Raw genomic sequence first — 27,633 nt, 5'->3', positions numbered from 1 at the left:
AGCCATAATACAACACATCTGGAATAAAAAAAGTACTTTTAGTTTTACAGAATTAATATACCTAATAAATGAGAAAAAAAGTTATACAGATATTATTTATATTTTATTACGACAGTTCCGTATATTGATCTTAAATAAGAAAAGACCCTTGAAGTGAAAAAAGAAGTAGTCACGTACGAGAATATTCTATACGTCATGGACATGACGTATTGAATATATATGTTATACGTGTGTTTGACAGGTTTGACATTTTGGATAACAGTAGTTGTATTTTCAAGTTTAATAAGAGTATCCAAGCATTTTAATAAGAGTATCCAAATATTTCCAATAGAAGTATCCAAGCAGTTTAATCTGAGAACTGAACTTACAAAGTTAAGAGGAAACAGTAGCGATCAACAGGTAAATAGCAAAAACGCGTTCCAAGGTTGCGGCTCTAATTTTAATATTTTTCGAGATATTTGTCACACGTATTCGTAATATAATAAAGAATGGCGGTACAGAGCCCAATTTGAAAAATATATTACTATGTGGAAATTACTCTGTAATTAAATACAATATTAAAAAAACTAGCCTGTGCCGCCATTAAGAAGAACAAAAAAATACGCCTTATTCAAATAAACTTTTTTATCCGATGCCTAGATTTTGTGTCATTTTGGAACTAATAAAATTTTTTATTTCATTAGTAGTTCCAAAATGACACAAAATCTAGGCATCGGATAAAAAAGTTTATTTGAAGAAAGTGTATTTTTTTGTTCTTCTTAATGGCGGTACAGGCTCGTTTTTTTAATATTGTATTTAATTACAGAGTAATTTCCACATATTAATACATTTTTCAAATTGGGCTCTGTACCGCCATTCTTTATTATATTACGAATACGTGTGCCAAGTATCTCGAAAAAATATTCAAAATTACAGCCGCAATCTTGGAACGCGTTTTCGCTACCTGTTGATCGCTACTGTTTCACTTGAAGAGTACCAAAGAATTCCAATGTTCAAAATATATTGCAACATCCTACCCACGAACAACTACAAGCAGTGATTATTCATTTAAATATTAACTGAATGATCTTATGGTCTAAGAGCTAGCAACGTTTTCGAGAAATCATTTTAAGACGGCTGATTCTTTCATATATTGTTCCCTATGCTTCCTCGAACACAGTACCGGCCATCTGGCTGCTGATACAGGTTGCGTTCATTACTGCGCAGCACACCTGTACAGGTAAAGTCGGTTCGCTAAACTCAGACACAATTTGCTAGTGATTTTAGTAAGTAATTTTGCCAATTTGGTAAAATTAGCAAAAAAGTAATTACTAAATAGTTTATAACTACTAAATAGTTAGTAATTTTGCCAATTCTGGCAAATTGGCAAAAAACAAAAAAGTTACGTACTAAAATCACTAGCCAGTTGTGTCTGAGTTTAGCGAACCCACTGTAAAAATCAGGGTTATTGGTTAGTGTGAAAAAGCTTAGTGGATCCGCTATAGTAATAGATAGCAATACAAGTTATTAACAAAAATTGTAGCTAACTTTGCGCTTCACATTACAAAATTAGTTAGAATGTTACAGGGTGTTCGATAACATAGTGGCAGACCAAATTTTTGTTTTTTTAAATGGAACACCCCATATTTTATTTTATATTCGAAATCTTTTTAACTTCCCCATCACAAAAATATAAAGATTTGTTATGTTATACAAGGTATTTACAAAGTAAATAACCAATGTTCTATGAAGATCGTAATAAGTTCAGCTCCCTGTATAAATAAAAATAAGCACAACAGCAATGGTTTAATGGTGCCATATTTTTTTGTTGATTGTCGAAATTTATAAAAATGGTTGGTATTGCTAATTTTCTGTATATCGCATACAGGGTGAGTCAAAACGCAAGTACATTATTTTAACAGTAATTTTAAATAGAACACCCTAATTAATAACTTGCACTGAAAAATGAAAATATCTCGAAAACTGACAAATTTAGGCATAGGAAATATTATACAAAAATTAAAGTACGGTAATGATATTTTTCGATAGTATGTAATATAAAATACAGGGTGTTCCATTTAAAATTTCTGAGAAAAGGATGTACTTGCGTTTTAACTCACCCTGTATTCAATATAAGGAAAATTAGCAATATCAACAATTCTTCAAAATTTTCACAATCAACAAAAAATATGGCACCAATAAGCCATCGCTGTTGTGCTTTTTTATTTATACATGGAGCTGAACTTGTTACGATTTTCATAAAAAATTGGTTATAACTTTGTAAAAGCCCTATATAACATAACAAACCTTTATATTTTTGTGATGGGAAAGTTAAGGGGATTTCGAATATAAAATAAAATATAGGGTGTTCAATTTAAAAAAACATAAGTTTGGTCTGTCACTATGCTATCCAATACCCTGTAACAATCTAACTAATTTCGTAATGTGAAGCTGAAAGTTCCCCACAATTTTAACTTTATTGCTATCTATTATTATAGCGGATCTACTGACCTTTATCACACTCATCAATCACCCTGTATATTGAATTTAAATTATTTTAGGACGAAACATTTCTTTGTCATTACTTTTTAAACCACAGAAATGTCTGGCAATTACAGTTCATATTTCTAATAATGTTTAAAAAGTAATGACAAAAAAATTTTTCGTCTTACAATAATTCGATATGTTACCGATACCGACTTTAAATTCGATATGTTTACCTGTACAAGTGTGCTGCGCAGTAATGAACGCAACCTGTATCAGTAGCCATATGGCCGGTACGGTGTTCGAGGAAGCATAGGGAACAATATATGAAAGAATCAGCCTTCTTAAAATGATTTTTTTTGACGTTGATAGCTCTTGGTCCATTATGAATTTAAAATACTTCCACCCGCACTTACGTCTCCCAATATTCTTCTGGTTGCTTGGTAAATCAAGGCAATATTTTTAGGTTTTCAGTGTTGCAGCATTGGTTATAGCAAGACGAGCTGCAGTACAATCAAATGTACTGACAGATGCATAAGTATGCAAGCCAAGAAAGAGAGTAAGAAGAAGAAGAAGAAGAAGAAGAAGTATTTTCAAGTTTAAAGCTGTCATATTCTGTAAACGTCGTATAGGGCTTTTCATCGATTGTCATTTGTTTCGAGCTTCTGTCATGTGTCACATAATATTATTATATCTATATCATACGTCTTTGGTTTGTATCAGTGGTATATACCAATAACGTACGACTTAGATATATTAATATTATGTGACACATGACAGAAGCTCGAAACAAATGACTGTGTATGAAAATCCCTATAAGATAAAGATATTGTTAGATTTGTTGGAGTTAAATAAATTATTTGAAAGAAGTGTAACAATATCAACAATACTATACAATACAAGCTCGCAAATTAAAATAGGATTGCATCAATTCTCGGTGCTTAGTCCTTATTTATTATAACTAGTTTTGGACCCGATAACAAGCAAACTACAGGATAATATTCCCTGGTACTTAATTCATGCTGATGATGTGGTGTTGGTGGGAAATAGTGAAGGCGACTTAAAACAAAACTGGAACGCAGTGAAGACAAGCTCTTGAGATAAAAGGTTTAAAACTTAAAAGGACAAAGACAGAGTATTTGGAATGTTCGTAAAGGTGGATTTACTACAAATAAAATGATATCTTTAGATAGGGAATTGATAGTAAAAGTGAGATTTTTAAATACCTAGGATCGGTATTACAGAGTAATAGGTAAGTAGATGATGATGCATGCAAGAGAACAAAGGTTGGATATATAAAATTCAAGGAAGTGAGTGGTGTATTTTGTGACAGAAAAATTCCAATCAGGTCAAAGGGAAAATTCTATAAAACAGCCATAAGAGCAGCTATGATCTGCTGAACTGAATGTTAGGCAAAGATGCACAACGAATTCATGTGGCGGAAATAAGAATACTTAGATGGGTGGGTGGAGTAACACAAAAGGATAAAATTATTAATAAGTATAGTAGGGGAAGTCTAGGGGTTTTGACCCAATTCATGCCAAAATGAGGAAGCAAGGGTTAAGATTATTTAGTCATGTTCAACGTTGAGACGTTATTCACCCAATACGAAAAATGGCAGAACTGCGGATTCAGGGAAGAAGTAAGAGAGGAAGACCAAAGAAGATTTGGGGAAAACGCTTCTGTAGAACATGTCGGTAAAAGAGATTGATGTTGATATGACTCAAGATAGAAACAACATATGGAGTAATACAATTAGGGAAACCCAGCCTCCATAGGGATAAAGACAAAGAGAATGATGATGACTCATCCTCGCAAATCGATAAGCTCGATGCGCCCGACTGTGTGATATGAGTGGGGTGTACGTCATATATGCTTATTTCGTAACATTTGCGAGTTTGCTGGAAGGTTAAATTTATGTTTGTAATTTTTGTGCCCCGATGATTTTTGTTCCTCTGGATTTCTTGTATTAGTACAGTCATTGAAGCTTTTTGGCTCAGAAACTTTTTACTATGAACCGATTTACATAAAATTGTGGAATTAGGCTTATCCTACCCTTAACTTCAAAAATGATATTGACCCGAACTCCGTTTTCACCCTGGGGGTGGTTGCCACCCCTTTTCGGTGGTGTATTTTTTTTTCAAAATATCGTAGGATATAAATAGAAGACCTAATTTTAAGCAACAAATGTTGTATAAAGTTTTTTCAAAAACTAAATACTTTTCAAGTTATTGGCAATTGAAAATTCGGAATTTTCTCACGATTTTCAACAGTTTCTTGAAAATATTTTAAAAAATATGGATTTTACCGATAATATTATACTAAACAAAATTGTAGCAGGTAAAAAAATGAACAAATTGGTTTTTTAAAGAGTGTGCTAAGTACAATATTAAGCGAAATATTTGAGATCAAAGCCGTTTTTTACTTTGTGTGAAATTTAATCGATGTATTTAGTGCCATCTAGCGGAGAGCGAATATATTTTATGCATGCTAATGAGAAAGGATTTTATGGTGCTTAAAATAAGCTTTAAAATGAGCACTGTTAAAAGCCTTTGGAACACATATTTCGCTGCGTTTCGCTGCTTTGGAACACATATTTTTTGAAAAATCATGATTTTAAGAAAAAAAAAATTTTTTCGAATTAAAAAAAACACCTTCTTTTGATAATCTCTCAAAAATAATGAAAGATACGTAAAAAAGTATAATAATAAAAAAATTGTTTTTTTTTTGACAAAAATTTTGGTTTGTTTGTTTTTTCTCTTACACAAAAATTGACGAAGATAATATAATTGATTACAGAGCGCGCGGTAGCGCAACCACAGTCTCTCTCGAGCCCTTTAACCCTTCACCGTTTCAAAATAAAAGGTTTTTCACTACATATTATACAGAAAAAAGTTGTAGATCTTTTATTACCTTCAAAATGGTTTGTTATAAGGTGTGATAATATCTTCAAAATTGAAGTAGTTATGGCCCAAAAACTAAATCATACATATTCAATGTTTTAATTTAGAGGTAGTTTTAAGGGTTAAAGAACTTGAGCATATGATTTTTCAGCATAGCTTTTTCGAGAATGTGGAACGATATTTAAATCCTTTTTAGTTTATCAAAAGAAATTTTTTATACAATTTTTAATCGAGGGGTTGATTTTAATGGTTGAAAGGGGTTAACAATTAAATCAGGGGTTCCCAATCGGTGGTACGCGTACCACTGGTGGTACGCGGGAAGATTTCAGGGGGTACGCGTCACGTGGGTGGAACAAGCGATTATGCTGGGACTCTGTCTGCGAAAGTGCCAGCGCAGTTGTTGCGCTTCCATATGAAGCTATGAAGAAGTTTTTGGTGAATCCTGGGACTTCAAAGGATGGTGTTAAAAAACCTAAACTGCAAGCCAATCGAAAGTACCACTAAAGCTACTTACAGTGTGGTTTTATAGTGAAGTCTGGCAAAGAAAATAGTGACAATCCTGTTGCTCAATGAGTTGCTTGTTTCGAAACGCTTTCGAACCAATGCATAAAGCCTTCTATGCTGATACGTTACCAATACACAAATCACTCTGATTGGCTTGTAAGCTGATGGATTTTTTTTAAAGAGAATCTATCTACTTTTTTTAAGAAAGAAAATAAATTCATAACTAGCTTTGTAAATATGATACTAACTTAATAAAGGCATCCTACCTTGCTATATGTAGAACTGCAAAGGATGGAAAGCCCCACACAATAGGTGAGACCCTTTTACTACCGGCCGCTGTGAAAATGGCCCAAACCGTGTAGGTGAAAAAGCAATCAAACAAATTTAAAAAAATACCATGTCAAACAATATAGTATAAAGCGTATTGCGTAATGAAAAATACAGACTGCTACAAGTTGATTCTACAAGGCAAGATTGAGGGCAGGAGAGGCCCTGGACGTAGACGTATATCCTGGCTGGCCAATCTTAGGAAGTGGACTGGTCTAACGTCAACTGATCTGTTTCGAGCTGCCGTAAATAGAATAAGATGGGTCAATGTGGTCGACAACATCTCCAGAAGATAGGCACTTTTAGAAGAAGATAGTATAAAGGCGAATTAGTGATATGTTTTCAAATTAGTGATATGCCAAGAATGCAAATATTTTGCACTCCAAGTAGACGAACGCACCGATATAACAAACATTGCACAGTTACTCGAGTTTGTGCAATTTGATTTTTATGAAGAAGTTATAGAAGAGGTTTTGTTCTTCAAACTACTTGAATCAAACACTACAGAGGAACTGATATGTCAGGTAAATTAACATAGCTAGCAGCAAAAATAAAGAAATTGCTCCTGAATGCCGAAGTACACATTGTGTCATACACCGAGAAGAATTAGAATTAGAAATAATTAGTAGAAATATTTCTAAAAAAAATTATGATTGGGGGAGGGGGGGGCTTCCTTCCATTTCATACCCCCTCCCCCCCACCGGTGTTTGGTGGTACGCCGAAATCTTCAAAATATTTCAGGTGGTACGTAGTTGCTAAAACGTTGGGAACCCCTGAAGTAAATAATTAAGGTAGAGAACGTAAAATATTATTTACTCTTAATGTTGTTCTGAAGCTATTTTCTTGTGGCATTTTTATAATCAAGTATATTCAAATGGGAAATAAGCCACAATTTTACCTAAAAATGATTTTATTAACGTTTCGACGCCCAAGTCGGGTGTCGTTGTCAAAATACAAAATAATACTAAATAAACAAAAATGTTGTTGCTTAGTAAAAAACTCTTCTAATAATTTATTTAATCTGACTCATTTATATCGGCAATTCAGACACGTATTATACATTTTAAAGTACACGACTTTAAAATGATATTGCCAATATTGATGAGTTGTGTTCCTGGGACGACTTTACTAAAAGATAGTTCATTCGATTACATGAAATCAATCCCAACTCAAGAATATCCGCCACAAAAAATCATAGCATGTGATCTGTCTTTAAAAAGACAACCAAATGCAACGGTGGCACTGAAATTCTCGCGTTAGAGATTCCATAGTAAATCACGAGGGAAAACCAGAAAAAAAAAATCAACACGCATGGGATAATGAACATAGAGTTCAGTGGAGAGATTCAAGTATAGTCCTAAAAGAAGCAGATAGTAAAAAGAGAAAAATCAAAGAAGCGGCTCTAATTATGCTAAATGAAACCAATTATGTCGCAAATTCCTCGGTAGAATGCAGTAGGATGTGGTTACCCATATTAAAGGAGGAAGTCAATAGAAAGAAAATACCACAATTATCGAGTTAGTACATATTTAGTATTTTAGTATTATTTAAAATTTAAAATATCAAGTCAGAATTTGGTATTAGTTTTGAGAGTAAACTAAATGTAAAACCAAATACTTACGGTGTCGGGATAGTATCACGAGGTTTTTCCTGGTTTTCCCTCGTGATTTACTATGGAATCTCTAACGCGAGAATTTCAGTGCCACCGTTGCATTTGGTTGTCTTTTTAAAGACAGATCACATGCTATGATTTTTTGTGGCGGATATTCTTGAGTTGGGATTGATTTCATGTAATCGAATGAACTATCTTTTAGTAAAGTCGTCCCAGGAACGCAACTCATCAATATTGGCAATATCATTTTAAAGTCGTCTACTTTAAAATGTATAATACGTGTCTGAATTGCCGATATAAATGAGTCAGATTAAATAAATTATTAGAAGAGTTTTTTACTAAGCAACAACATTTTTGTTTATTTAGTATTATTTTGTATTTTGACAACGACACCCGACTTGGGCGTCGAAACGTTAATAAAATCATTTTTAGGTAAAATTGTGGCTTATTTCCCATTTGAATATACTTGATTATTTACTCTATATTTAAGTTTTCTTGTCAAACCAAATTAATTTTTTTTTAATTTTTTCCATTTCGGGGTTGTTTTTAAGGGTTGAAAAGGGGTTAACAATATGCTAATTAAGATAGAGAACGTAAAATATCATTTTTACTCTATATTTAAATCTTTTTATGTCATACTAAATTAATTTTTTGTAAATTTTTTCAATTTAGGGGTTGCTTGCAAGGATTGTACGTTTCTCAAGGGGATGAAAATGAGTTTAACATGCGGTTATTGTGTTAGAAAACACTTCACAATGTCATTCTTTATTATTAAACACGTTTTCTGGCGATAAAATGGCTCAATGTCAATTTTTCCATTAAGGGGTTGTTTTCACCCCTTAAAAATAAAAAACGGAGTTCGGGTCAATATCACTTTTGAAGTTAAGGGTAAGATAAGCCTAATTCCAAAATCTCATGTAAATGGGTTCATAGTAAAAAATTTCGGAGGTAAAAACCTATTTTACGCTTCAATGACTGCACTATATTTATGCAGAGCTCATCGCAGGTATTAAGGCCCATTTATACATACCCGGGCCGTGTCCGTTCCGGATCAGTGCCGAGTCCGGGTATTTTTAATGCAATATTTAGATACAACCGGGTTGTGGCAGTGTGCGTACCGGGCCGAATAAGAGAGGAAAACGTTATTACATATTATCTCTGTGTAAAAGATAGTTGAAAATATTTCGGCTTGGATAGAAGATCTCACCTCACAATATCTATTGCTTGTCTGTTTTCCAGCAGTCGCGTTCACAAAACAATAAAATCGTGTTTATACAAGTCCCTGCGATCCGTGTCATTTTCGTGCATCGCCAGTGCCGACAGCAAAAATATCGGCTGGGATTAATTTCAGACCGGGCCCGGAAAACCCCAATGTATAAATATGCTCATAAGAGTACATACTGTTTTTTTTTTTGGACCGGGCCCTGTCTTAACACGGAACGGACACGGCCCTGATATGTATAAATGGGCCTTTAGTCCTTCGACATAATTATGCAGTACCTGTTTTTGCAAGATGACAGATCTTCTATATTCACAGATGTGATTGTCAGGGTTAGCATTTCTATAATTACTGATCCTTGCGAATTTTTAAATATGTCATTAATTTAGTTTTCATAAAAATATCCTTACAAATTCATAAGTATTTATTTAATTGCAGAATCACTTGCAAGTATAATGCTATTGTCAATATTATCGGTTTTATTATATTCAAGAATTACAACAGGTGTCATAAAGTAGATATCATAACTTGTAGAGTTATTTTTAGCCAAAGGTGAGTTTCGCGATATTTTTCTACGCATAGTAATTTTTTTTACCCTTCTAGCAACTCCATCTTTAGTAAAAAGTACTTCCACTTATACATATATTCAAATTTTTTGTAGTGTTCACCAAGGTAAAATTTTCAATTTTTTAGAACACATAGAATATTTAGTACACACATTGTCGAGACTCATATGGCAAAAAATGTTATGTGAAACAATTTCTCAAAAGTGCACTATATTACAGTGTACCAATTATATACCTACGTAGTACCATCTTTAATATTTAGTCCAGAGAAATAAGATTTTTCTCGTGACACATCCCCCTCCAGGCAGAAACCAAATTTTTTGAGTAGTATGGACATCTATATTAATAACCTATATGTTTCCTGCAGCCGATTTTAATGATATACATAGCTATAAACAAATGAAGATAAAAAAACGCTAACTTTTCGATTTTTTCGTCTATTACTAAAAAGTGAAGCATTTTAAACAAATTTGAGAGTAAGGAACTGATAAACCATATAAAAAAACTTCAATATGGCTTTCGCTGTATATGTCTATCCCTATTTGTTGCTTAGAAAATTGCAAAATAAGTCATAAATTTTGAGATTTTTATAAATATTCATAACTTATGTAAAAATTAAGCTGGAACTGTCTTATTACACGAAATGCAGAGACTTCTGGTGCTTAAATTATATTCTAAATTTCAAAGTAATTGGTCAAATAGTTTAAAAGTTATTTAATTTGTTTATCCCAAATTAGTTTTTTTTGTAACACTATAAGTCAGAAAACGATGAGGTTACAGTAACACTTCGGACAGTTTATGAAAGAAGAAGATTTTTGCTATTAACTTGATTTAAATAAAATGAAAAAAAATAATTTTAATTAGTGTAAAATTATTTTGCAAGAACATGTCGATTTTTTGCTTAAAAACAATTAGAATAACTTTTTAACCGTTACCCGTAGAAAAATAATTTTTACACATTTAGACAGAATAAATTTTTGTACACATTTAGAAAGAAAAACAATTGTCCTACGATAATTAGGGGCAAAGTTAGCCCCCTTCTTTTTTAATTCACGGCAGCTTTGTTTATAACAATTAAGAAATAAAATTAGCCGCATTTGAAAGAACATACTTCAAAGTTTTAACGCACTAAGTATACAAAAGATTTCCTTTCAAAGAAAACGTCCACAAAGCTTAAAAATATGGCCCTTAAAATCGGCCGGCGTTGAAACTTAAGATAGCGATGAGAGGGGGAAGGAGCTGTTAACTGTATCTCTGGTTTTCGATTATTTATTTCGTTGTTTCTTTTTTAATTTGTATGTACTTTTTACGTACATTACGAATATGCGTTATTTAAATAAACTATAATTGTTATATACACCATCAAATTTGTTTAAACAATTTTTTTCAATTTTTTTAATAATATTTGATGTAACTTTTATTGTAAAACGTACATATTAGTTATACAGGGCGTAACAAAAATACAGGTCATAAATTAAATCACATATTCTGGGACCAAAAATAGATCGATTGGTCCTAACTTACCTTAATACAAATGTGCACATAAAAAAAGTTATAGCCCTTTGAAATTACAAAATGAAAATCGTTTTTTTCCAATATATCGAAAACTATTAGAGATTTTTTATTGAAAATGAACATGTATCATTCTTATGACAGGAACATCTTAAAGAAAAATTATAGTGAAATTTTTGCATCCCATAAAAATTTTATGGGGGTTTTGTTCCCTTAAATCTCCCAAACTTTTGTGTACAACCCAATTAAATTATTATTGTTGTACCATTAGTTAAACTCACTGTTTTTAAAACTTTTTTTGCCTCTTAGTATTTTTTCGATAAGGCAGTTTTTATCGAGTTGTGGCTTCTTTTTTAATATGTTTACATAAAAATTTAATGGGGGTTTGTTCTTTTACACCCCCCAAATGTTTGTGTACGTTCCAATTGAACTATTACTGCGGTACCATTAGTTAAACACAATGTTTCTAAAACTTATTTGTCTCTTAGTATTTTTTCGATAAGGCACCTTTTATCAAGATGTGGCTTCTTTTTTAATATGGTTCAAAATATGCCTAAAAATGTAAATTATAAATAATAAATTTTCATACGATTACCAAGTCTTCATAATCGTATCGTACTTAACCATATTATACAAACATGTGGTGGATTTGACGAATATTTAAAATATCTCAATAAAAACTGACTTTTAGAAAAAGTACTAAGAGGTAAAAAAGTTTTAAAAACATTGTGTTTAACTAATAGTACCACATTAATAATTTAATTGAAACGAACACAAAAGTTTGGGGGGGGGGGTTTCAAGGAACAAAACCCTCATAGAACTTTTATGGGGTGTCAAAACTTTACTATAATTTTTTTGTAAGATGCTCCTGCCATAAAAACACCACATGTCTATTTTCAATAAAAAATCTCTTCTATATATTGGACAAAATCGATTTTCATTTTGTAAATTCAAAGGGCTGTAACTTTTTTCATGTGCATATTTATACTAAGGTAAGTTAGGTTCAATCGAACTATTTTGGTCCCAGAATATGCGATTAAATTTATGACCTGTATTTTTGTTACACTCTGTAATTATTATATTACTAATTGTATTCAATTTTTCCTAAATCTAAAATTGGCTTATAATATTAAGTTGAAAATAAAAAATCTCAAATAAACTAGGTTTTATTTCTTGATAAACATGCTACTAGATAAATGAAAAATGAAATGTAACAAAATTAGAGAGAGGATAAAGAGAACAAAATTATTTTCAGAAATTTTCTACAATATTGTAATAATTGTATCTTACAACATTGAAAGTTATAATTTTAAGATTGCAAAAAAACAAAAATTAAGATACTTCATACATTTTGGTATGATAGCAAGACTATTAAAATAAAATTAAAGGAAGTTTATCTAGGAATACTTGCATATGATCCACTCCTATAATTGCCAACAAAGTCATCCTAAAAATATCGTAAAAGAATTTCCAAAAATTGTTTACACAATTTACATAGTTAATTAAATAACCACTTTATTAACAAAAAACATATCCGTAACGTACGCAAAGAGTACATACAGATTAAAAAAAGAAACTCCAAAATAGATAATAGAGAAAGATTGAGGTTTTGATAATCCAAGTCCATAAACTATTTATATCTCTGTACTAACAAGTACTCGGTGCAACCAGTTTTGCAAGAGCAGATAGTTTATTTTAATAAAATATCTGATATAAAGAAGATCTGTTGATCGGATCGGCACTAACGGTTTTCAGCTTAATTTCCAACCCCAATCAATTACGTTTATCTCTTTTTTTGGAGGTTCTGTAACTTCAGTTTTTCATTCATCTAATAGCATGTTTACTAAAAAAATAAAACCTAGTTTATTTGAGATTTTCTGATTTCAATAGACCAATACTATTTTTAGAAACAATCGAATGTGATAATTTGTTTTTCATACTTTAAATTATTACTAAGTTTAATAAAAAACTCTGTATTATTATATTATTCATAAATATGTATGTTTTGGTGATTAAAATTACTTCAAATATTATTAAAAAAAATTGAAAAAAAAAATGGTTAAACAAATTTGATGGTGTATATAACAATTAATTTATTTAAATAATGCATACTCGTACTGTACGCAAAAAGTACATACAATTTAAAAAAAGAAACGTCGAAATTCATAGGCGAGAACAAGAGATACAGCTAACATTTCCTTCCCCCTTCTCATCGATCTCCCAAGTTTCGAGGCCGGCCGATTTTAAGGGTCACACTTTGAAGCTTTGTGGACGATTTTTTTGAAAGTATATATTTTTTATATTTGGTACATTAAAATTCTGAAGTATGTTTTTCCAATGTGACTGATTTGATTTCGTAATTGTTATAAAGAAAGCTGCTGTGAATTAAAAAATGGGGGCGGCAACTTCGTCCCTAATTGTCCTAGGACATTTTTTTCTTTTTTAGATTTGTATAAGAATTCGGTCTTTCTAAATGTGAAAAAATAATTTTTCTACGGGTAATGGTTAAAAAGTTATTCTAATTGTTTATAAGCAAAAAATCGACATGTTCTTGCAAAATAATTTTGTGATACTTAGAATTATTTTTTGTCATTCTTTTTTAATTAAGTTATTAGTATAAATCTTCTTCTTTCACAAACTATCAAAAGTATTACTGTAACTTCATCATTTTCTGACTTATAGTGTTACAAAAAAAATTAATTTGGGAAAAACAAATTAAATAACTTTTAAACTATCTGACCAATTGTTATGAAATTTAGTGTATAATTTAAGCACCAGAAGTCCCAGCATTCCGTGTAATAAGAAGATTCTAAGTTCATTTTTACGTAAGTTATGAATATTTATAAAAACTCAAAATTTATGAATTATTTTGCAATTTTCTAAGCAACCAATAAGGATAGACATATTCAGCGGGAGCCATATTGAAGTTTTTTATATGGTTTATGAGTTTCTTACTTCCAAATTTGTTTAAAATGCTTAGCCATTTGGCAATAAACGAAAAAAGCGAAAATTTAGCGTTTTTTGATCTTCAATTGTTTATAACTATGTATATCATCAAAATCGGCTGCAGGAAACATATAGGTGATTATTATAGATGTCCACACTACTCAAAAAATTTGGTTTCGGCCTGGAGGGGTTGTGTCACCAACAGGTCATTTTTTTCCTTATTTCTCTGAACTAATTATTTTAGAAAATTTTTGAATGATGCGTATGTGAAATGTATAGGTCTGGATCCCGCATAAGAAAAAAAAGTTGATTAATATCAAGCTGAAAATTTGTTAATAGCTTAACGGTGTCTAGTCGGACAAACTTTGATATATGGGAACACTGGAACAGGGAACAGGGGAAGTTTTAACGGTGGAACAGGTTAAAAATTTGGAACGTCAGACTACGAAAACGTCAGATGTATTTTGTCGGACAGAACATCCAATTGAATTGTTGCCCTTTCATTAAACTCTTATGCAAAAATCTAACTGGTGTCTATCATCAACTGGGCATTTTAATGAGTGGAACACGAAGAACATGTCAAATGACAGGAATCCATGTTGGTTAGTAATAGCAGTCCGATTTTTGCATGAGAGTTTAATGAAAGGGTAACAAATCAACTGGAAGTTCTCTCGGACAAAATACATCTGACGTTTTCGTAGTCTGACGTTCCAAATTGTTAACCTGTTCCACAATTAAAATTTGTCCTGTCCCAGTGTTCCAATATATCAAAGTTTGGCCAACTAGACACCCTTAAGCTGTTAACAAATTTGCAGCTTGCTATTAATCAACTTTTTTTGGTACGCGGGATCCAGACCTAGTATTTATGTTTTGCGTATTCGTTTGTTATATCAACGAAATTAAGCAATTTAATAGATAAACTAAAAATAACTGCATAAGACCAGAAAAATAAAACTATTATCAAATGTATTAAACAAAATACCCACTCTAATTATTTATTTTATTTTTAGGAACACTCTAGAAGCGAAAATGAAAGAAACAGATTAAGTTATAGAGTTTTTTAATACGTACAATAAACTTAATCCTACAATAATATACGGTAAGAACCACCCTACCAAATACATAGGAATATTGAGCTATTAAAAAATCAATGGAAAAATTCCAATAATTGGCTGTATACCATAGTTTAAAAAACTCATACAGAAGTAAAAACTTCGTTGTATACTGGTATAAAATAGTTTATTAAAAAACTTCATAAAATGTCGTGCAAAAAGTTTTCGTTCTAATTCAGAACATCTTCAGTGCATTATGCTAAGTAGTTGTAACTAGCACACTAATTAAAGTGGTAACTTCATAATACATGGCTTACATCTTAGATTTTGTGAAAATATTGTGAGTACCAGTCGATGTTAAAAGATGTACTTAATTTAATCTTTTAACATCGACTCAATATTTTCACAATATTTTCACAAAATCTAAAATGTACGCCATATATTATGAAGTTACCACTTTAATTAGTGTGCTAGTTACAACTACTTAGCAGAATGCACTGAAGATGCTCAGAATTAGAACGAAAACGTTTTGCACGACATTTTATGAAGTTTTTTAATAAACTATTTTATTCCAGTATACAACAAAGTGTTTACTTCTGTATGAGTTTATTGACATATACTTACAGTCCTGGACCCTTCATTTGTTGCAATGTGTATTTATATGTTTAGTGACGTTTAGAACGTTAGAAAATGTATATTCTTTTTCTCATAGGCATCTTTCAGTGCGTCACAGATTTTCGATTTCTTTCTAACGCATTAAATTGTAGGTAACAGAAAAAAGGCACGTCCGTGATTACAGAACGTTATAACATTTATTGTAGTTGTCGATAGATTGCGCTATAATCGAAAAAAAATTATTTACGAATTATATAATATATCTACGAATATAACCTGTAGAATTTATAAGACTATTCAAATCAAAGGAAATACCATTTTTTATAAATGCAATAAACACAATTGATTTGTTTTTATGCCAAATTGCAAATAAAATGTGACAACTCTGAGATTTAACTAAAATATCATGTTAGAATCATTGTTATAAATGTATATTGTCACGGACTTACATTTTTTTCTATCATTTGTGACGCACTGAAAAATGCCCATGAAAAGGACCATACAAATTGAACATTAACAGAGAAAGTTGACAAAGAATAGATCAGCTGTGTTAAATACAGTTGATCTAATTTTGACGTTTATAGATTTTGTCATTTTGTTGAAGTTGTAAAAGTTTTAAAGTATGGTAATATTCTTGGTGTTTGAATAAAGTTATTTTAAAGCTGAGTAATAATACTATTAATTAGTATATTTTTTTCATGGAAGAACAATTATTTTGAGTAGTTTCTTGACAGTAACATGACAGGGATGAAACTTACATCTGAGAACGAACCGGATTAACCCATAAGCATAGCAATTAGGGTACCTACCCATGTGTATTATAGTACGGTGGCTCTTACTGTATAAAAAATCACTGTAGAAAAAACCGATGTTTTAAATTGTATCTAAATAATTTTACACCATAAAGAGACTATAATATAAATTTTCTCAAGCAATAGTTATTTTTAAAATAGATTGTTTGTATTATTTATTATGCCCAGTTTAACATAATTATTTTGTCGCTTTAAGAACTCTAACCGATACTGAGTGACTTCTGGCTATGAAAACTGACCAAACAGTATGGAACCCATAGCAAAAGAAACAAAATAAGTATAACAAAAATAAAAAATAAAATAATAACAAGCTGTGGTCGAGGAGTGGAAGGGGGAGTTTTTAAAGGTGAAAAACGGTAAAAAGGTGTAGGTACTAAAAAAGTCTGCAACTTTTTTTACACTTTTTTCACAAAATATCAAAATTTGTTATTGTATAATAGCTAATTATATTTTACGAATATTCTCATCGTTTGCAACCATTTCCAAATTCTTGGCAATTTTTTTTTTGCTCTGCTCACATCATTCTTAAATTCCTGGTAAGATTTCTCCAAAAAGCAGTTTTCGTAATTTCAAGATAAATTTTAAAATCGTCACAATCAAACGACGATCTTTTTCAGTCAAAATTTAAAACGTATATTTCCGTTATATTTAAACTGTCAACGGACGCGCAGTAATTTTATACCTATTGTACCATTACCATATGGGCCCAGAGCACGCCACATAGAATTATATTTTGCTGACGTCACAAAATAGAATTTCATAATGGGAGAATCGACGGTTGCTAGGCGACGTGACGTCACTAAAATAGAATTCTATTTGGCGTGCTCCCGCACCTGTACCGTGCTCATACATTCATCTTCAGAGGACTTACATTATCATTTGAATCTTCTTCTTCTTTCTTGGCTCTATACAGGGTGAGGCAGATAAAGGTCCTATTAGAAATATCTCGAGAACTAAAGGCAATAGAATTATGGAATGAAGGGGTTTTGAAGAGTGATCTATTTAATGAAAACATTTTCATCTATTTGCTACTTTCTGTTATGCCGGAAGTTGATTGTAACTCCGTTTTTTTAAATAAAACATAGGCCGTATATTTTTACATTTCTGGATTCTGCTCGATGTCTTCTTTCTTAAAATATGAGGTTTTGTAATATTATACAGAGGGTAGTTTAAAAAAATTACGGTATTTCATAAATTTTGTAGCAAACTTCACACCCTCTAGAATGGCTGATGATAAATTCTTATTGCTAGTAGCACATTTTTTTGTTATACTCTCCTAGAACAAAAAAAAACATCTGAATCAGTTCCTCATTAGAAAAATTCATATTAGTAATGGAAGCGAAACAATTGGATCTGCAAAAATATTAGAATGTTTAAGAAAAGCCAATGTTTAAGCATATTTAGTGTTTATTTCATAATGCAAGGAAAGATAGATGGCAGAAAAAGTATCGGAAGAAGACGAATTTCATGGCTAAGGAACCTGAGAGAATGGTTTGGATGTAGCTCAAAACAACTATTTAGAGCTACTGCCTCAAAAATTAATATAGCTATGATGATTACCAACCTCCGTAGCGGAGATGGCACCTGAAGAAAAAGAAGAAGTGTCAAAGTCATAGCCAACTAGATAAAATATTGTGTTTTTTTTTAATACATATTAAACACACCAACAGTCTTAACTACGTAGGTATTTTGATATATGAACCAGTATTAATAATTTAAGGGTCAGTCGAGATTAATGTGTTTATTTTCGAAAAAGTATTTATGATTGAATATTTTCACGGCAAACCTAATAAAATTTCACGTAATTCTTGTTGCAATTAATGTTTGGCTTAAAGAACTACGAATAACTTACAAATTAAAGCAGCTAGGTCTAGGAAACGCTTAAGAAATAAAAAAGTACTATAAAATATCATTTCATTACAATGCAAAAATACAGGGTGTTCCATTTAAGAAAACTCAGAAAATACTCATTCCGAGTTTCGACCAACCCTGTATACTAAAATTAAATATTTCGCTATATTATGAATTTTTAATAATATTAGACTATATTAGAAATCACTTGAACATAAATGGAGTTTTTGATAACAAATCAGTACAATTCTGCAGGGTGTGAAATTTGCTACAAAATTTCCAAAAAAATTGTAATTATCTTTTAAACTACCCTGTATAATATTACAAAACCTCATATTTTAAGAAAAGCACATCGAGCAGAATCCAAAAATGTAAAAATATACAGGGTGTCCCATTAAAAAAAAAACGAAGTTACAATCAACTTCCGGTATAACCGGAAGAAGCAAAGACACCAAAATATTTTCATTAAATAGTTCATACCTCAAAGCCCCTGTATTACAATTTTCATGATTCTCTTAACTTCAGTTGTAGAGATATTTCTAATGGGACCTCTATCTGCATCACCCCATATATCTAGTGAGTCTTGGCCACATTTACTGTTTTCCTCCATTCTACCAGACTAAAAAAATAACACTAACAATAACATCCTATTTGGTACCACAATGGTGTACCTAACTTCCACTAGAATTGCGATAAACGGTAAGGTTGCGAAAAGTTACTAATTACGCTCGTCCTTACAGATATTGCAACACTGTATAATTTACTACTTAATTTAAGTACAGTAACATAGTCTCTTTATATTGATTGTGCCAAAAGTAGGGGAACAGTATAATATTTTGCGAAATTTAGATTGGATCGAAATACTGATAGTCAAGTTTTCAATATTTTTCAAATATCTATCGAGTGACATCAAACATGGCCCTAACCAAATCAACCAAAGTAATACAGTAACTGCAGAAATTAACAGACGTATATATCTAGCAAATAGAGCGTACTATGGATTAAAGAAACTTTTGACATCAAACAAAGTCACAAAAAGGTTAAAGAAATGGCAGGGCTGCAAAAAAGAAACCACAACACAACTCTTTTAGACAAAAATGTAAATACTATTATAACGACTGACGAAAAGATAAAACGATGGAAAGAATATATATGGAAGAGCTTTTCGACGACGAAAGAGGAAACCTACAAGATATATCTTTAGAAAACAGAGATATCATTGTAGAAATTACAAAGGAAGAAATATTGTATGCACTAAGGAACACCAGCAACGGAAAAAGCCCGGGGCTAGATCAACTGCCTATTGATATCCTTAAAATAATAGAAAATGAGTACATATATGTCCTCTTAAAGCTCTTTAATAAAATTTATCAGTCGGGTGACATTCCCAATGAATGGTTGACCTCAACATTTATTTGTATCCCAAAAAAGTAAAATGCTAGAGAATGCACCGACCACCGCACCATAAGCCTGATGTCTCACACACTTAAAATGTTTTTAAAGATCATTCATAAACGAACTTACCAAACACTTCATATGGATATTGAAAAAACCCAATTTGGATTCCGTAAAGGCGTAGGTACCCGTGAAGCTCTATTTGCATTCAACGTACTAATTCAGAGATGCTTGGATGTGAACCAGGACATGTACGTCTGTTTCATAGATTACAACAAGGCTTTCGATAAAGTCCGCCACAAACAGCTAATGGACGTCCTCAAAGCAAAACAATTACAATATAATGACCTTCGAATTATAACAAATCTATATTATTAACAGCAAGCACACATACCTACGCATTAATGAACACACATCAGAAGAGTTCGAAATTAAAAGAGGAGTGCGACGGGGGTGTGTATTGTCACCACTACTATTCAATGCATATTCTGAAGAAATTATGAATAGAGCTCTTGAGGGAGAAACAGCAGGAATAAAGGTAAATGGAACGCCAATTAACAACATTAGGCAAGCGGACGATACTATTATAATAGGAGACAACCTTAAAGACCTCCAAAAGCTAATGAACAAGATAGTTGAGTATGGAGAAGAATATGGATTATCAATAAACATCAAGAAAACTAAATTTATGACGATATCAAAAAGCCAAAATAATGATAAAAGCCTGACAATTTAAGGTAAAACTTTAGAACAAGTTGAAAACTACAACTATCTTGGCACAATAATTAATCACACAATCGATTACTCCAAAGAAATCAAAGTTCGAATAGAGAAAGCAAGAACAAACTTCAATAAATTGAGAAAGGTACTTTGTGCAAGAGAACTGAAATTAGACTTGAGAATTAGGCTAGCAATGTGTTATATTTTCTCGACCCTGCTTTACGGGATAGAAGCATGGACACTTAACGCGTCGACTACTAAAAAGTTAGAAGCATTTGAACTGTGGGTGTATAGAAGAATCCTGAAGATATCATGGACCGAGCATATAACAAACAACGAAGTCATGAGAAGAGTCAACAAAAGACTGGAAATATAGGAAACCATCAAGACACGAAAGCTGCAGTACCTGGGGCATGTTATGCGTAATGAGAGATACAACATGCTTCAATTGATTATACAGGGGAAAATCCAGTGCAAGATAAGTGTAGGAAGGAGAAGAATCTCATGGTTGCGTAACTTGAGGGAATGGTACGGATGCACAACAACCGAACTATTCAGAGTGTAATATAGGTGGAGCTTCTGGTAACTAAAGTGGTTCTAATCTTCAGGTTCTTTTCAATGTTAAGTAGTTAAGGGAGAATGAAACATCTTACCTCGACGAACACCAAGTTTATTCTAATCTTTGCATTGTATTATTTGACAATCGAACTATGTTATTTTTACAAATACACGGGTTGCTTATTCAGCACCCGTGGCTCAAAGATTCGTACACTAAATATTTAAATAAACAATCAAGGTAAATGTTAGTCGATATTACACAATCTTGACCCAGTTCGATATTGGATATTTTCTACCTATGGTAATACTTATGAGAATCTTTATCTCTCTTATTCCAGGACACCATCCTTCCTCTCTTTAAGATTTTTTTTTATTATCTGATTTACGAAATGAAAAAAAATCTTAATTGGTATAAGGATAAATTTTACGGTGTGTTTACTAACAAATATATTTTTTATACTTCGTCAAAATTGTGTCATATTATACTGACCTATCCAAATGAAAGTGAAACTATGTACAAGTTTGCTTATTTTACACTTTCACTTCTATACGCCAATAAAACACAAACATTACCTTGAAAAATTAAACCTAAACATAAATACATATACATAATTTACAAACACAAACTTCGATAATGTAAAATATTGTCTATTCTTAGAGGAAAGGATGCAAATATGGGCTACCCATTTTGTTTTTCTTTGTAAAAAAAGAATAAAAATTCTATTTTATTTCCAAAGGTACGTAAGAATACCTACATTTAGTTACTTATAACCTGCCCAAAGTCCAAATTGATTAAAAAACATAGAACTGTTTTAAATGTACAAATAATGAAAAATTGTACTTTTGCGCCGTTTGAATAATGATCCTAAATATGGGCTACCCCGAAAAATGTGTCTTAAATTTGTGTGAAGTGAGATAAATGCGTGACAAATATATTTTAATATCTAAAATACAAAAAGTCCATTAAATAACTCATAGGCTAAAATTATTTGCAAAAGTCACACACATAGGTATTCTTCTTTTTCGGCCCCAGCGCACTCGTTATGTGCCCAAAAATGACACATGAAGCACTTGACCGATATTTCACCAAGATTATCCTCTGAAAAAAGTGCTTCGCAAAACATACACGTTACGTCAGCTGCGTCTTGTGGAGGCTGTGTAGAAGGAAACTCATTGTAATCGCTCTCATCATCTGCAGCCACATATTACTCCTCATCCTCGCTACTAGAACCCGATTTCTTTTTTTGGTCCTTTGTGACTTTGGTAACCTGCTTACGTTTTCCTTTTTTATTTCTTTTCCTTTCCTTTTTTCTTTGCCTTTTCCTACTTCGTTTTGCCTACATTGCTACATTGTTCTAAATATGGGCCACTAGCCCATATTGTAAACACGCTTGCTTTGCACAACAAAAGAAGTTATGTCTAAAAGCAGACAATTTGAAGAAAACTCATTAGCATATATGAAAGACTAATAATAGAGCTTCAACGTGACACAGATGTTTTTTTAAAATTCGTGTTTATTTTTAAATACTGGAATTTATCAACTTACCCGAAAAAGTTTTGACACTCACACCAACCGACAAACAATTATTATAAACTGGGAAATATCTACCACAGTGGCGCCATCGCTACGGTGATAGTTTAACTTCGTCAAATACCGTTTGCAATAGTCAAAATGTAGAGATCTGCAACGAATAGCTGTGAAACCCACCTAGCCCATATTACAAGACCAGCCCATATTTGCAGCCTTTCCTCTACATATTTCTGTTCTTATTACTCGCGAAATTCTACACTCAGAAATTATATTTTATACTTTACTTTAACTGAAAGATTTAAAAAGAAATTACAACTTAAACTCTTAAAATTGAATTTACTCTCTTAATTCTTATTCTGTTACTAGACTTTTATAAGACAATTCTTTGGATGTTCTCAAATTTTTATATATTCTTCTTTTAAAAATTCTCTCTTTTTTCTTCTAATTCTTCTTCTTTTTCTTCTTGTCAGGTACATACTTCACACTAATAATATTTTTCTTTATTTTCTTTATACTTAGTACTTTCTTCATAGTGTACTATTCTTCTTCTTCTTATTCATATTTCTTCTTTATTATCATTTACTTCATACTTCATATAATATCTTCCTTCATACATATTCATATCATTTTTCATAATTATATATTTATATATCATTTACTTTAAAAATTCTCCATTTTCTAACCCTTACCTACTTGGTGGGTATTTTCCCGCAACTTTATACCCTTGACTTTGCTTCCGGTCCTTTTGCACGTCCTTAGTCGTGAGAAGGTTAGTTCCAAAAAGACAAAATGGATAGTTGTGCGCTTAAAAAATCTTTTTCTACTTCTCGCATCCCCAAATTCCTGTCTGAACCTAGTGCTCCCCCTTAGTTGAGAATAGGATTACTTCAAAACAAAAACTGGGTATGCTAAAATCTTCTGATCTTCATTTTGTACCTTTTTCTTGACAAGAGTGTGTTTTTTTTTTGGTTTGTCTAGATTGTCTTAAATTAATTATGCTTTTAATATATTTAAAAAAAATCAGTTATCTCAATAATTTATCATAAAACATTAAACATCATATTTGTACTAAAATTCGACCGATATTAAAAAATCGAAATCTAAAAATTTTTAAAACTAAATCAAAACAAAAAGGATTGTTATCGGTATCTAAAAACTTCAGTATTCATTAATGAAAAAATTCGAAAGAAAGTGGTAATAAAAATAGACTATATTCTGTTAAAAAATTCACCAGAAATGCTCAGCTACCATCGCTGAATACCTAATACTGGTTCTACCTAATACCTAAGTCTGGTTCTGGGCTAAAAAATTTAAATCCTACTATTAAATCTGTCTCTGGGCTAAAAATATAATTAATCCTAATGTTTCTGTGTCTGGGCCGCGGACCCATAAAATATTTACTTAAAAAGGATTAGAAACGAAAACTTGTAAATATACGGTAAATAAATAATATGAGTTGGTGCTATCTACTAAATAATAGTTTTTTTTCACTTATTCGCGCAATTAGTCACTTTATATTATACCGTCACAACACAATAGTCTTATCTCTATTTCTCTAGTTATACCTGTTATAAAGCCTTACATAAATTATATTATTCATTCAAATATTTAAATATATTTCTAATATAAAAATTTAAAGTATATTTATATATAATATGCATATGTCTCAAAATAATGTCTCCTTAGATAGGTACTTCATTATTTTATCAATAACTTTTATGTCATTCAGTATTTCATTTTTTTTTAACATCTTACTAACTTGTCCTTAAATTTTCGTTTTGTCAAAATATTCATAGTTTATTCCGATTGCATCTATGAATGCTGTTTGGACCTTCGTTAGTCACTGTATGGGATAATATTCTTTGTAATTATAAAATCGATTCATTTAAAATCATATCAATTGTCGATCATTTCAGTCTTACATAATTTTTCATAGTTTCTTTGCTATATTTTTCCTTTCTAGGTTTTATTTCTTTGTCATATCATCGGTAAATAAAAAAATCTCTAAATCTTGCTTCTTAATCCTTGAGTTTATTCGGGAACTCAATATTCCGTCGAAATTATTCTTGTCCATTATGTTGGATTTTCCATTTTGTTCCAACTTCTTAAAAATATTTTCTTTCCTTTTCTTATAAATAATCCAAATAATAATTCTTTCGATTATACTCTCCATAGGTATCTTGTTTTATTATAAAACTGTTTCTACACCTTTTTCTAGTGTATAATAATACAATTCGTAATTTTAAATCGTGTATATATCTTCTGTCAGCAAAATTCCTTATCATAGTATTTCTTTATCCGTGTTTTCACGGTCAAATAACGTCAACATTTGAAAATATGTAAATATAAATATACCTTCGCACAAATAAAAATCTTTAAATGGCATATTTTGCTTGATAGAAAAAAAATTGAAAATTAAATCATTATTTTTACGTATCATAGTATCATCAAATAGTTGCATTCTTTCTATTAAAAGAATTGCAAAATAACATTTTATTTTCGTTAACAATAAAACTTAATATCAAGTATCAATGTAGTTGATCAAAAACCATCTAAATCTAAATTATTGAATATATTTATATATGTACTTAGTAAAAACTCGAAAATTTAATTGATGACCTAATTTAATAATAATTATTGCATTCCAAAATAAAAATTATTCTTATGTTAGGCTATATGCAATATATGAGAAATATTAAAGCAATAAATACAATATAGTCAAATTACTCACACATCACGTACTTTTGTCCTTGTCCACCACTGTCCATTTCGTGGATGTGCGTCCTCCTGACGCCGCGTCGGCTGGTTCCATGGTTCCAGAATTCCCAATTTTCGTCCATGTCGACGTGTCTCCAATGTCTAGTCTGGTGGGCATCGCAAATTCCATCTATCAGCTAATAATATCTATGGGGGATAGATACTTTACCCCAATTTTCTTTTTTTTCTTCCAGTTTCTCGTCGCTCCCATTGTTTTAGTTTAGATTTACTTAACTTTTTCTAACTTAAGTTTCCCTTATTTTAATTTTCTTTTATTTTCCATCTTCTTATTTCTTAATTAACTTCTTCTTAAAATTTACACTTAACTAAGTAGGCCAATCAAGTTAGGTTTTTTTAGACATAACGGAAAAGACGAGGTTTGACAGTTGAAATGTGTAGTATGATATATTACAAAAATACTACCATCTTGGGATTCATCAATTTTTTAGTGGAACAATTTTTAAATTAACAACAAAAACGTCAAACTTAGTTTTTTGCTCATAACTTAAAAACTTGTTTATTTAGAAATTTGACGTCCACAGATAACTTTTTCAGCAGAAAAAGGTACATCGAATGAGATACGCTAAATGAAAATCGGTTAATAAACAAAAAAGTTATTGCAAAACGGAAGACAAAATCACTGTTTTTGAATATTGTTAATAATAATTTTATTGTTTATTAGAATATGTTTTAATATAACTAAAATTGAGGGCATTATGGTGTTTGAACGGTGTGCAAAAAATGGTCCAGATCTGTTAAATAGTTTTCGCAAAATTGAATTTGTTTATAAAATTTTTTGAAAAACGAGCTAATTCCTGAGGCTGGTCCAGTTAATATGGCTGAATGTAGCTCAATAATCCGAGGCTCATTTCCTTCGTTAAGATGTATACTAACAGCCTATGAAAAAAAAAGTAAAAAAAAATTACATATACGTACACAAAATTATTTGTTAATAAATAGCAGTTTTTAAGCTTATAAACAATTACAATAATTTCGTAGAAATTAGACCAAATTAAATGGCAATAAAAAATACGGAAAGCTGGTTAAAATACACAACTTGTAAAAAAAAATTTTAGGTCGTACGACCCTTGGGGTCTGAGATAGCCCCTTTTTTTGAAAAAATCACTATTACGTTAATTAACAACACTAAGATCTGAAATTAACCAATATTTTATAAGAAAAGTCAAAGTTTTTAACAAAGTTTTTAGCAAGAAAAAATGTTAAAAATTGTTTAAACAGTAGTGTTATAAACAAAAAGTATTTTGCGTTCCGACTAAAGTAAAAAATAGCGGGCGTAGTCGACTGACTGAATAGTGGGCACGGTTGGAGACAGGCAGCAACTCCTAAAATTACGTTATACCAACCACAAAAATCAACTTTAAAGTGAATAACAAATTTTCGTCATTCCTTATGTTTTCGAGGTCTCCGAATCGGAATATGGAGTTTATTTTTTTCTAGAATTAGTGGAACATGTTCAAAAATCAAATTTTATGCCAAAATGCGATAAATCAATTTTGATGATTTTTCAATTTTAACTCACTGTATTTTTGGTCGCTGTAAATATTTCCTTTTGAAAATTTTACTCTGTTATCTTTGAAGCATTTAGATAATAATGAGATTTGTCCAAAATGATTAAACACATTAAAAGAGAAGTTGTTAATTTTTAAACATTTTGTCGTCAGATTTCGTTAGTTTCATTCTCACTTAAAAAAGTTGAGTGACAAACTTTTTAGTTTATTATTTTAACTAACACAGAAATAAAATATAATTCATGAAGAAGTTTTCTAAAAAAATTTAATTTAAAATATGCAATAGGAAAAATGTTATGTGACTTTATAGACGAGCGGCACACTGGCACACCCAAAAAAAGCTTATTTCTCGAGATACTGATACTAATTTTGGTAATAGGTACTTTATATTTTTGATGGCGCTGAAAACGAAAATTAGGGTTGTTTTGAATTTTACGTGGGGGAACATTATCAAAATCGCAACTTTACCCTAAAAATAAAAATCACGGTTTTTGCGTTTAACTTGCTACAACTCAGTTCCATTGTAATATTTTTTTCTGAAATTTTTATAGTATATATTTCTCACCATTCTGAAGACAATGCTTCAATATTTCTGCCTTGCTATAAAGAAAGTTATAAATTGTTTGAAGTAAAAGGTGCAGATTCTTGAATTGCAAAGTTTAATCGCAAAAGTTGAGTGACAAAATTTGAAATTTAGCTGTTCAATTAATTTTACGTTAAAATCTGGAGTACAGAGAACAAAATGTTTTATAGAAAAAAGG

General features: G+C 31.1%; 1 protein-coding gene across 1 annotated transcript in view; it reads left to right on the top strand.

Moving 5' to 3' along the window:
- LOC114334145 (spondin-1-like) overlaps positions 1-15,326 on the top strand; it is a 124,340-nt gene extending 109,014 nt beyond the window's left edge. Inside the window, 1 exon segment of the mRNA XM_050658492.1 lies at positions 15,063-15,326. Coding sequence (XP_050514449.1) covers positions 15,063-15,073 — 11 coding nt within the window. The 3' untranslated portion in view covers positions 15,074-15,326.
- Positions 15,327-27,633: the final 12,307 nt, after the last annotated feature.

This window comes from Diabrotica virgifera, chromosome 8 (assembly GCF_917563875.1).
Source record: "Diabrotica virgifera virgifera chromosome 8, PGI_DIABVI_V3a".
Classification (NCBI taxonomy): domain Eukaryota; kingdom Metazoa; phylum Arthropoda; class Insecta; order Coleoptera; family Chrysomelidae; genus Diabrotica; species Diabrotica virgifera.
Note: the sequence above shows the minus strand (reverse complement) of the source record. Positions and strands in the feature narration are given on the sequence as shown.